The 13,341-nt window shown below is 42.5% G+C and overlaps 1 protein-coding gene across 19 annotated transcripts in view; it reads right to left on the reverse strand.

Moving 5' to 3' along the window:
- Positions 1-6,550: 6,550 nt before the first annotated feature.
- KDM6A (lysine demethylase 6A) overlaps positions 6,551-13,341 on the reverse strand; it is a 150,418-nt gene continuing 143,627 nt past the window's right edge. For 9 of the 19 annotated variants that reach the window (XR_004495852.1, XR_004495849.1, XR_004495841.1 and 6 more), the window contains 3 exons: positions 12,142-12,268; positions 10,708-11,218; positions 8,733-8,809 (listed from right to left, as the gene is read on the reverse strand). Coding sequence is in view for 8 of the 19 variants with exons in the window: in XM_015622887.1 (XP_015478373.1) it covers positions 10,730-10,786; positions 11,048-11,218; positions 12,142-12,268 (355 nt within the window). In the remaining 11 variants the exon portion in view is untranslated. Of the gene's footprint in view, positions 11,219-12,141; positions 12,269-13,341 lie in introns of all 19 variants that reach the window. The other 10 variants (XM_015622975.1, XM_015622897.2, XM_015622995.2 and 7 more) reach the window with 5 other exon arrangements.

Genomic DNA, 13,341 nt, shown 5'->3' on the forward strand with positions numbered 1-13,341 from the left:
CACAGAAATGCCAAACGTGGGTAATGTCTGGCAGGGAGGAAAGGAAACACTGGAGCAAGGTGCTCCACCCCTCTATCCTCTCTCCAGGTACCAAAATCCACCAGCACAAACCTCCTCATTCCCTCCCAAGACCCTTTCCCAGCAGAACTCAGAGACCTGTGTGGGAAAACACCGCGTTCCTCTTTTTCCTGGCAGCGCTGATCGGCCTGGCCGATGATGAGCAGCGAGGGAAGAAGGTGCTGAGCTGCCCCAGCACCCTCCTTCAGGAGCCAGCACCTCTGCAGTGGCTGCCCTGTGACCCCAGCACCCCTGGGCTGGACTGCTGGAGGACAGGAGGTGGTTTGGGGGCAGGGGACTGGCGTTCCCACGAGCACAGGGGCTGGGAATGTTTCCATGCTGGAGGCCAAATTGATTTTTCTAGCGCAGTTTCCACATTAATGCACAGCTCAGAGTCCAGCATCACACCCAAAACATCTCGTGGCCAGGACCCCGAGGAAGGAAGCCATGGGTTGTGCTGGCAGGGCCTGGGGCTCCTGGCCTGCAGGCGCCAGCAGGACGGGAGGTGGAGAAACACCAGAGAGAGCTGAACAAGGCAGCTCCTGGCACACACAGGGCAATCAAATACCTATTCAAACACAGCAGCACTTCATTCATATGCTGTCTTATGTTCTCCCATCTCGTGGTTGTGTAAATAAGCCATAGAGAGCATTAGCCATGGCATTCTTCATAACACAGCCGTAATTGCTAGAGGCTCCATCGAGCTCTGTAAACAGCATTTTGCACTGATTTTGAAAATTAGGAACTGAAGTTGCACTTATGATAATTGCCAACTCATTTTGCTCTGTGCTGGAAAACTCATTCCACCTTTGCTTTTCACTTTATAGCTGCTGAAGCAGCTTCTCAAAGGTATCATCACTTACTGGCACACACATTATTTCTCTGTTAACAGAACTGAGGGGGCTTCACCAAGCACTCAGTCAAACAATTTTTTGCCTGCCCAGATTTTTGCCCTGGCAGAATTTGCTCCTCTAATTCTTTCATTTGCTACCTTTAAAAAATTTGCATTCTTGCACCACTAAGATGCTTCTCACAAAAACTGGTATTTTCCCCCGATCTTTTAATTTTTCTTTAAAAAATGTTTTTAAAGGGGAAATGTTTTCTATGTATCTATGTATATCTAAATAAATCTATCTTAAAGATAACTGTAGAATTTCTGACTGGAGTGGGTAAAAGCTGAAAGATCAAAAAAATCACACAATCATTAATGTTGGAAAAGGCCTTCAAGATGATCAAGTCCAACCTTTGACCAAACACCACCACACCAATCAAACCACAGCACTAAATGCCACATCCAGGTGTTTTTTGAACACTTCAGGGTGACACCACCTGGGAATCCTGGGAAGCCCCTTCCAATGCTGGACAAACCCTTTCAGTGAAGAAATTCCTCCTGAGAATGTAGTTGCTGAAGCAGGATTTAAATCTGAGGCTGCAACTTGACTAAGAATCACATGGTTATAACAATTCAGTGCACACAGACACAGCAGTTTCCCTCATCCATGTTTAGGAATACCAAAATCTCATTGCATTTGTGTGCAGGAGCTGTTAATGATGAAGGAAACCTAATCCATGTGGAGCTGAGGTACTTTTCTCCTAAGATGTCCATCTGCCCAGGATCTGTTGTGGGCTGGTTCTTGGCCAAAGCTCCATATTTTGATGTAAAATGTGTGTCATGGGATGCCCCTGGCCTGAGCCCACACTGCTATTTCTCAGTAATGTTATACCCCATCAACCTATCACTGAGACCAATTTTTTATTTTTAAATCTCCCAGCCATGGATACATGGATAGAGGTATCCAGTATCCTCACCCTTATCTGATGGCTGCATGTCAGCATCCCTGGGCTGCCCAGGCACTTCTGCCGCCTCAAGTGTAATTACAACCACTTTGCCACCTAAAAACAAACCTTTCTGGGTGCTCTCACAAGGCTCCCAGGCTTGCACCAGCCTGGGAAGCACCAGGAGGTAACAAGATGGGCAGAGTATTAAAGAGCAGCAGCCCTAAACCCTCTCCAACACATTCCCAGCTCCTGCTGTCTGCCCTCCCCAAAGGGTGGGGTGAGCAGCCAGCCCTGCCCTGGGCTCTCCTCCAGCAGGACTCAGGGAAAGCTGTGAGGAGCTGCTGTGCTCCTGGAAAGGTTCACACTGTCCAGGGGACTCGAGCAGTTGCTGTGCTGTGGCAGGGCTGGAATAATTGGTTTTCTTGTGCCAGCTGAGCCAGCTCCTCCCTGCTCCTCCTTCCTCCTGGTGCCCAACACAGGAGCTGGGAGAGCTGCTCTGTTTGCAGTGGAGATGTCCCTAATTTAATCTGGGACAGTAGAGGTAACACTGGCATCTCAAGCAAGACAAAGTCCTGCACATAAATATTGAAGTCTGCCCTGAGCCCCTGGAATACATTTCCAGATCTTCAGCTATGAAGGCATCTGACCTTTAAGGAGGTCTTCAACTACTGGAACCACAGCAGATGCTCTTATCACATTGCACTGGATACCCTGCCTAGTGCTACTACTCTAAAAAAGCCCTCCACACTCCCCCCTGCAACCCCCCAAAAACCCCAAAACTTGTGGCCATTGTGACTGGCTGCTAGTTCTTGTCCTTGGATTTCATCACAGCCCAAATGAAGCTGTTCCTGGTGGCTCACTTGTCCTCCAGTAGCCAATGTTCACTCCTACCCAAGGACCACTTTGTTTTCTAAATAGGTCATTTTAGCACCCACCTGAACCTTTCTTGCAGACAGGTGACCAAACCCTGTTTGCATCCACTGCCCACCTCTCAGCCTTCTCCAGGTGCCACAAAAATTCTTGAAGTTACTGCTGTGAGGGCCAGCCTGTGGGACAGTCCCACAGTGATGTTCTGGGGGAGCAAAACAACCCAAATTCCCTAAATTTTATGTAGTTAAAACTGAACAGATTAAAGCTCCAGCAGCATCCCAGACATGAACTGCATGTTGCACTCAGCATATGGCACTGACAGCTACAGCTGACTGACCACTGCCACAAGAAAAGCAGAGTTTTTTCAAAGGACTACTCAGCTTCCCACTGACTTGGTGATGAAAAGTACTGAGGAAGAAAGGGGTGAAAATATCCTTTATTCCTGTTCGTTTTTTCTGTGCCCATAAGGCTGAACTAAATGATAGCCCAGCCATGCCACTGCACACATCTTAGGCTATTTCTTCTCTCAGTCTTCTCTTGTGGTGTCCCTTCCTGACTCTTTCAATGATTCTAAGTTTTTTGCATGTACTTGGAACCAACTCTCTCCTGCCACGTTTCAGTGCTCCCATGGACCCTGGCAATGGCTGAGATGTTCGGGTGTGACTCCATCAAGAATCTTCCAGCTCTGTGAATTAAAGGAGTCAGTGCTTTAGCCCATTTGTTTAACCATTAGCCCACCCATTAACCCTTGCCTGGGATTTTGCTACTTTTAAATTGCTCTGTCCTACAGCTTGAAAATACCAAAATTGTGGGATGCCATTTGGGAGCAGTGCTCCATCCTGACACAGCAGAGTGTGCTGCCTTCTGTGAGAGAGGAACCACTGCCCGTGAGGAGCTGGGGGGAAGGACAGGAGGGAGGCAGAGGGCTCCAATGGTAAATCCATTTTCACCCCAGGTCCACACACGTCCCCTAGCTGCTGTGTGTGCCCTGCTGCTGCAGAGGCAGTAGCAATTGCATTTTAACCCTTTAACAAGGCAGCAGGAGCTGGCAGTGCCCTCTAAAACAGACACTGCTACCCTGGTAAGGCTGGGAGCTGAGCCTTCCCTGTTGCTGCCACGGTGAGTTGCCTCTTCTCATCCTCCAAACCTTCAGTGATTTTATGGTTTCCCAAAATAAACACGGATATATGCACCTCAGCCCTCAGCTCTACAACTCATGCCTGCTCCCTTTATCCCACTGCAATGGGAGTGGGAGAGGTGAGCACTGCTCCTGCTGGGCACAGCAGCTGATGGCACAGCTCCTCCCTCCTGTGGGGACTCAGGGATGGTCCCTGTGCTCCCAGTCCAGACACAGCTGTGCTGCACACCCTCCCCATGTCTCTGTCACCACGGGGGCTCTGCCTCTCCCTCTCCTCCCTTTTCAGCTTTGCATGGAGTTCCCAGCACCAACAAGGAGATGTCATGTTCCACCTCCTCCTCTAAATGCTCTCCCCTCTTTCTGGAGGAACGCTGTTGTTTTCCTGGAGCGAGGCTGCCCTGTGGTCTCCCCATGCCTGCATCGTTGCCTTGCTGGCAGCCTCATCCCTGGCACCCTGTGCCCTCTCCACGGCCCTCAGGCAGCAGCCCTGCACTGAGCTCGCCTGGAGTTGAGCTTCAGCCTCATTTTCTGCTTGTACTTGCCTGGGCATCACCTGCACCCCTCCTTCCTCCACTCTCAGCACCAGCACAATGGGAACAGGCAGCACCAGCTGGCTTTACCTGTCCCCAAGGTAAATCCTCACATTCACCAGCCTTGTCTCCGTGCACCCTCAGCTGGAGTGAGTCCTCTGCCTGTTCCCACACTGGCTAAAGCAGCCATGGAAGATCACGGAATTGGGTTTGTTAAGAGCTTAGAACAGACTTCAGAGCTCATCTAGTCCCAAAGCCCAGCCATGGGCAGGAGCACCCCCCACCAGACCAGGTTCCTCAAGGCTTTTATCCAGCCTGGCCTTGAACACTGCCAGGGATGGGGCATTCACAGCTTCTCTGGGCAACCTGTGCCAGGGCCTCTCCACTCTCACAGGGAAGAATTGCTCCCTGGTATCTGAGCTAATTTTCCCCTCTTTTAATTAGTAGCCATTTCCCCCTTCTCCTGTCACTACAGCTTCTGGCAAAAAAGTTCCTCTCCAGCTTCCCTGTAGCCCCTTCAGAATCTGGAAGGTGCTCTGAGCTCTCCACACAACTTTTCTCTTCTCCAGGATGAACAGCCCCAACTTTCCCAGCCTGTCTTCAAAGGGGATGTGCTCCAGTCCTCCTTGTCAACTTCATGGCCCTTCTCTGAACCTGCTCCAACAGTTCCATGGCCTTCTTATGACAAGTGCCTCTTACATAAAGCTTTTCTACCACACTCGTCTGCTGGCCTCATCCTGGCTCTGCTCTGGCTCCAGACAAAATGGTTCTGACTTAGGTAAGCTCAGGTTTAAACACCCTCCTCCCTCCTAACCTCTTCGAGCACACTCTTCCCTGTTGTCTTATGTACTCTCTTCCCTGCACCTTCCTTCTCTTTATTAACCAATAAATGTGTTTGTGGCCAGGAAATCATCAGCTGTGAAATCCCCAAGTCTTGCCCACCTTTGACCAACTTAGCCAAGCTGTGCTCATTCAAGCAAAGCATCATCATTTTAATGTTACTTGGAAAGTCTTTCTTCCACATAGCAAGGCACAGATTCAGGGTACTTTGTCCTTAGGATCAACAAGTTCTCTGCTACACAAATTCAGGAAGCTTTGGGATTTCCTGCCAGTAGATACTTCTCACTTTCTAGTGATTTTTATATAAATACTTTGTATACAGACACCAACATCACTGCTTCTCAACTGTAACCACTGGTAGGACTTCCCCAAAAAGCAAAGGTAAACTGCTCCCAAGTTATGTATCCCGAGGGAAGCTTTCAAATATTTCAAATACTGTTGAATATATTTATAGAAGGAGTTAATTAAGCTCAGAAACATATGACTATTTATTCTCCCCATTTAAGGATCCCTTCTTGTCAAGCTCCTCAAGGACAGTTCTCAGACCCACAGATTAGTAGCAAATGTTGCTCTAATTCCTTCTTACTGGAATTCAACTTCATACTATTTTTTTAAAACACCTATTTTTATCTCTGGTTCTATCCATCCCCTAACAGTATATTTTTTCTCTCAGCCTGTAATTTAATGAAAATTCTTGCCATCTTTGGCCATTTTCCTCTTTTATCTGCCTGCTACTACAATTTGCAGCCACGAGGAGATGAGAATCCCTTGAAGTAGGGCTCAGCTGTGGAGCTCAAGGGCCCCAAGACTGAGATTCCATGGCAAGTTCAGCTCCAGCCTCCCCCCATCCTGCCCAAATCCTAATGCTTGGAAACACCCAGAGACTACAAATGCTTCACTTGGCATCATGTGCTTCATAACTGAAGAAGCAGAAGTGCTTCTTAAGAAGTACAACTGACGAAATATTAACTTGTGCTTTTTTTAATAAAGTGAAACAAAAGCATTCTAAATCATAGCAGCTTATAGACCCAAACTGTCCATTGCTTGGGAGCAGAGTGTGATTAAGTATGGAAACTGCAAAATATTAAAGCCCTGCAGCAATTCCAATTCATGACAACCCTTCCCACAGCATGAGGAATGCTGCCTGATGCTCTGCTGATTTGGTCTACTTGCTCATCGGCAAAATCTGAATATTCTTCCTTGGTAATGCCATATCCTCTTTTCCAAAGGAGAGGAGAGGTACAAAGCCCTTCTGATTAGCACACAGAAGCTCTTTCCCTAATTAGCAATGTTCTTTTACAGCACTGAGAAATGAGGACCTTCTGTTTACCATTAGTTGAGGTAAGTGTATCTTGCTTTTATTTGGGTTTAAGACTACTTTAAAGGAGTAGCTTTTCAGTTGCAGCATGGTTTGTCAAGATTACAATATTTATGACTGCATAAAATACATAAGTAAAAAAAAAAAAATTATGACTTGTAGAGTTTGTTATCAAGAGCTGAGACTTACACCTTTACAGAACTGCAAACACTGGCTTCCTAACTGCTAGTTGATAATTTTGCTGGCAAGAGCATTTCATGATGCTTTTCTTTAATCTCTACCCTCTTTTGTCCAACTAGTAAGAACTAGCAAGAAAGTCAGCTCTAACTGTGGTTAAACTGTTGTAACAGCGTTAAACTGTGCTGATTCTTCATTAAAACACCCTTTGTTTGAAGCTACAACATAAGAGGCGATTCTTTTTGTTCAAAAGGAACTATCTGCATGCTCTGTGCCTGTAACACTTCACATTGATTACAAAAAATTGAACAATGCAATCACTAACATACCCCACTAATGAGAAATTACGAGAAACTGTTCGATGCAGAACCTTCCGCATCAGTCAACTCTGATCGATAAGAAAGCTATCAATTTTGAAATTTAGATTTAATGCATTTTCAAGAAGCTAATGAGAAAGGAGCAACTTAAAATAAATACCATCATTAAAACTGCAAACTGTTACAATGATATATTATAAACTTGTCCTAAATAAACCTAGTGCTTCAAAAATTTACCAGTGAATTCGTATTACAAAATATGTGAAAATACAATAGAATACCACAAAACAACGTCCTTTTTTGGGGTCAACAACGACGCCAAGATGATTCAGTCTTAACTTTTAAAATTGTTAATAGAACATATTGTAATATATAAGTTGTAATTTGGTTGAAATCTAGAGAACATCCCCACCAAAGCTCAATCTTCTTCATTCCTCCTCTAAAACTAGTGCCAAACTTCCTGTCAAAGTTGGTATTTTCTTAAAGAGCTTTAAAATTTAGCCGTTACTTATTTTCTACTACTACATTTTGGCAGCAACTATTTATTGGTCTGTTATTGCAAAAAGTGCAATTTAACAATAAACCAGTCTGAAGGTCATTCTATGTCTTGAGGATACATACCATATATTTCTTTAAAAATAATCATACTTTTGTAAGCAATACTTTACAGTAGACACCTCAAATCTACCATAGATGTAAAACTTAAAACGAGAAAAATTTAGTCTCTAAATCTTTATACACATATTTATATTTGAGTTTCTATATATATTATATATATACACAAGCACAAGAGTATATATAAAATATATATAATCAGATTCAAAAAAGAACAAAAACTGGGCACTGTACATAAAATCTTTTTAAAACTCAAACAATAGAAAAACTTTAAACATTAAACAATTTTAATAAAAGTTTCTGTACAATGCTAAGCAGTTTTATTTACATATAGAAAATGTAATAGGAGTAGTGTTTGAAATTACAGAACTCCTTAAAATTTCAATGGCAGGTAATCTGGAAAAAATAACAGCATTCCATTCACAAATATTTTCAAGCAATAAATATGTATTTATAAATAGTGTAAATTTACATCAAGATTAGAAACAAAAATCACAAATCTGAAGTTTATTCCTTAGTCTATGTGCAACCCATTTATCTTTGTGACTTGGCTGTTAATTGTTTTAAATTTTATTTAGGAACCAAAAGTGTAACCGTCATGGTTTCAAAACAAGACAGAAAAACATAAAAGCAGTAAAAAATTTATATCACCTAACTCTTCACATTAAAAAAAAAAAAAAAGAAAAAAAAAAGGAAAAAAAAAAAGTTGCCCAAAGAAAGACTTAAAATTTCTAACTACCTTACAAAGAAATGACCAGCTAAGCTAGTACTTTTTCCAAGGGAAATTCTGAAGGGGGAAAAATGGATGAAACCAACTCATCAGCCCAGAAACAGAGAAATACAAAAGAGGTGGTCTTCAAGTCAGTAGTCTGTATAATGTTGCCAGTTTTGTCAGATATATACAAAACATGGAATTATTTTTTTGAAGTACAGCTGGATGAGCTTTATTTGTTTTGAGTTCTGGAGTAGGAGGCAGTGCTCTCTCCTGTCCAGTTGGTTGACACTCCGCACTTGGAAGGTTGCATAGACACAGCTTTCAGCCAGCAGCCTTACGGGATAGCTACAAAAATCAGTGGTGCAGAACTGGGTCACTTCCTGAATATCAGAAAAGTTTTCATTTAATGTCCATGAAAAAATGTCAAGATGAGGAGGATGGCAATGGAGGAGCCTGAAAGAGAAAACATTAAATTACCTTTTCTACAAGGGTGCAAAACTCTGTGTTCAACTAAGACCTGCACAAATTGTAACCATGAGAGTTTAAAAGTCACACACACTATTCTTTTTACACTTCAGGACTCTTTTGAGAGAATAATGGCAATTTTTTTCCACTTTAATCAAATACAACATGTATTGTATGAACACTGCATTAGGATTTTGCCTGTACTGCAGACTGGAGTATGCTGTGGGGATGTCTGTGTTAATATGATGTGAGCAGCCAAAAGTCCCATTGTGGCAGCAAAGAGCTCCACGTGGCCTCAGTATAGATATATCTTTATACACTCTAAAACAGGGATTCTCAACCTGTTTACCAATGGGGAGATGGTCCATTTGTGACTCTCCAAAGCCTTTGTGGGCTTCATTTTCCATCCTCCCCTCTACCTGAGCAGTAACATACCCTCCTGAGGTTAAGGTATCTGTGGAAAGGGTCTTAGATTCTCTGACATGGGGACACAGTGCCTCAAGAGTCAAGTGAGGTGTCTTGTCTTGCCTGCTGTCAGGAAATGAGGTCCAGAAGACACTTAACTGCTTTCCCAGTATTGCACCTTGTGGCACTCCATCAAAGTTCTGAGTCTTTGATGGCACTTCCTCTTTTCCTGGTCATCTGTGGAACCCCTTCAAAAAGCTGCTCACAGTCTTTAAAGCCACTTTAGACCACACCTGAGTACCCAGCTAAGGAACTCTAATTCTGGCTCATCCCTGTGCTTGCTCCTGGTACTTTACCCCAGTCTCTCTTTGGCCTATTGCACCTTTGCCAGTTGAGATTATCTTCATCCTGTGATTTACAGCAAACCTTAACTCTCCTCCTACATTTGAAGGATGTCACTTCTGGGCTGTGACTCTTCCCAGTTGAGTGTGTATCCCCTTTGAAATAAATGAATGGTGCACCAACTTCACACAAAGAATGATTATCAGCATCCTTTAGGGCCCCACTTTAGGTTTTGGTGGGGGAAGGAGCTACTCACAGGTTGAGAACCCTTGTTCTAGGGACAGTATCATCACTGTTACTTATATAATGTATAAGCACAGACAGCAAAATACCCCTCCCCTCCCTCATCTCCATACAGAAACATTCTTCCCCATTTCCACTCAGCTGGATGAAGTATCTGAGGTGTTTATTTATGTATTTTTCTGTAACAGATCATCACTTTGAAATTGCAGCATTTCACAGACTATAATGACAGTGACCTCCTAGAAGTGTGAACTGAAGTTCAACCAACCCAGGTTCTGTGGGACTAATGAAGAGAATTAAATTCAGAGGACAGGGTCCCACACTCTCACCAGCCTCTGCTGACAAACCTTGAGGCCTTAACTCAGAAGGTCACAGCTTGGCATGCTACCAATACATGAAATAACTAAACACACATTTTCTGCAGCACCTGGAAATGAATCAAAGGCACAGCCCTTACTGGGCTGTCATATTAAATCCAACATGAAATTCCCATAACACTTAGTCCAATGTTTGTCTCCTTCGACAGAAAGCCAAGGCTTTTAAATACATCCAGCATCGCTTTCATCGTGGTTACAAAAAAAGCCATCTTTGCCTGGAACGATGAAACCTGGGTGAAATGTTAGGACAGTTGTGCTGACACAGTTCAAAGCAGGAGGCTGCCATATATAGCACAGAGCTATAATGGCAAAGAGGCTTTTTGCTTTAAATTGAAATGCAAAGGAGGCCCCAAGCCAAGAGACAGAACTGTTTGAGAGCATCCACTTGCTAAGCAGAAGGACAGTGCTGATTTGGGAGGGGATGGGTGGGGAAGGGGAAGGAAGGGTCTGAGTGCATAGGATGCTCTGCTGCTATACTGACTTCATACCACAACCAATGTATTAGAGATGCTCTTGAACCTGGTGCTAGTTTCTCCAAGCTTCACTGTCCTGATTCTTCCCATCTCCATCTGATCCAGTTATGGTCTTCAGGTGATCTCTATTGGATTTTTAAAGCCACAACTTTATGAATTGTAACATCATACTTTTCCTGAAAACTCAGTGGTTATGTTCTGCAGTAAGTTACTGTAGTATTTCACACAATTCTGACTCTTCAGGTTTTGTTCTGCAAACATCACACACAACCCAAACCTCCATTTGAATCAGAAAGTCCACGGTACTCGTACAGTGGAGCACCAAGACAGTCTACAACTGCTTTACAAATTATATATTTATGCACCCACTTATTAATTTGACTTACTAATGTAAATTGATCATAGACTTGCATCAAGTCCTCCATTTTGTACTGTTCTAGCACCACAAAGTTTTCCAGGTTCGTGCTTATCTTTCGTGCACAGTCTTGGCAATGTACAACATAGGTCTTTCGAGAATTGCTCTCACTAGTGACAAAAAGCAGATCAAAGACTTCCACCTATTAGACAGGAAACAGAAATCCAAGGGTTACAATTTTGTTTTTTAAAAAGTCAGAAACATGAAAACTGTGTTTTCTTCAAGATTTACAACCTTACCCTGTGCATGCAAAGAGAAAAATTAGATTTGTTCAGGGAAAATCTATTCTCCTGAGGCTCAGGCAGAGAAGTGTAAAACCACTAATATTACACTTAGGATGTCTGCATGAACAGCACCATGGGAAAGCTTTGGGTCAATATTGACAAAGCAGGATTCATTTGCTGAATAGGGGTTACTCAGTAAGGTGGGGATTTCAAACAATTATACCTATTTTTCCTTTTTACTGTCTGCTGAAGAAGTTTGGAATTTATTTCTTTACTACTGAGCCACATGCTCATCCTGCCCAAGAGGCTCAGAGGTTAACTACAAGCTGATTTTCAGGAGGTAGGAAAATGTTCTTTTCTTTTAAGCTTCATGAAAACTATTATCCAATACTTTAAAGCAACTATTAACAGTAAATAGAAAAAAAAAACAGCAAAAAGGTATGTTCTGCAGGAAAAAAAAGGACTTAAATTCTCTCTCTTCTGGGTGTGCTGATGGCTTCTGAAATGAATACAGATATACCTTTAAAATGAAGCTCAGCAGATCAAATTTCATGCAGGAAGGGATAACAACATTTTATAGTAACTGAGAATTGAAAATGGACCTAGTGAAAAACAATGTTGTGGGAGTACTGTGGGAGAGCCTTCAGCAAAATACAGCCCATGTCTAGAAAAACATCTGGATGAGCTCCTGGAAGGCAGTACTGCATCACACTGATGTGCTTACAGCACAGAGCAGATGCTGCAGCTTAAAAGCAAAATTTAAACATCATCAACAACAAAAGACAGGGCAAAATTTAAATAAATATTACAAGAGTAGATGACCCAACACATTTTTACTGACCTCACAAATGCTACAGTAATGAGCTGGCTCGTCCTTTGCTCGTCCATGCCAGACAATCTCCTTTCCTGCAGCAATCAGAGCTTCCCTCAGTGTCTGACACTGTTTGAGAGTTCTTAACAGGCAGTACCTGCAACCAAAAGCAGTTGTGTGTTCAGTTCAACATTCAACTGTATAGCACAACTCAAGAAGGCTTCAGTTTCTTCCAGGACCCTGTACTTGGAGCTTGCTCTTCCTCTGGGATTTCAGAAACAGCTGCCTAGAAAAAAATCACTAGACACATGGCTTAGGAAAAAGTCAGACCTTGTGCTTATGGACAATGCAATCATTTCTTTCAGGACTTGCAAACAGGCTGTACCTTCATTTTTGACCGAAACACATGAATGCTCGTTTAAGCACAATAGAACAATGTGTTTTCAAAAGCAATCCACATTATTTTATTTTGAACCATAAATCTGTCAGCAAAAAGTTACCTTAAACTGCCAAATTCAGCATAGCTGTTTACATTTTGTGTGTATAACCTCATCCAAAGGACTCTTTCAACATCCTGTAACTCCTGTTACTTTCTCAGAACTACTAAACTATTATCCCAAGTTTTCTGAAACCCCAAGTTCCAATTCCAATTCCAAGGAATCACTTTACATACAGTGGAGACAGAATCTATGAGCATGTATCTTCTCCCATGCAAAAGGAAAAGGAATAGACAGGTTGGTATTAAGAAAACAAAAATCAACATAAAAAATAATTCTAGCAATTATTTTATGAATGAAGAGAAAAACTGTTCAAATGTCATATTAAACCTGTCATACCCCTGTAAAGGTAAAAAAAAAAGATCAAAATAATTTTATGTCACAATTTTATACAGTTCTCTTCCTTACAAGTAAACGTAACTTGTTCTCTACCATTTTATGAGCTACGTATGTTCTTCAAAAAAAGATGCCAAATTTCTAAATTACAATGTTATTTACAATAATTTTAGCTCTCAGCTACCCTATTTATTTCAGCTGCAGCCTTTGCAGCCTTCAATTTTCTCCTCCACAGGGTGGTTACATTACATGCTCATCAGATGCAGAAGGAAGACTGAAAAAAATTAAGGGTAAAAACAAACACTGGACAGAAAACAAAGTGCTCAAGAGTTCTATCAAGTGTTTTCAACTTGATCCTTCTCCCATTTTAAAGCTTGAAACATATAATACATACATT

Source organism: Parus major, chromosome 1 (genome assembly GCF_001522545.3).
Source record: "Parus major isolate Abel chromosome 1, Parus_major1.1, whole genome shotgun sequence".
Classification (NCBI taxonomy): domain Eukaryota; kingdom Metazoa; phylum Chordata; class Aves; order Passeriformes; family Paridae; genus Parus; species Parus major.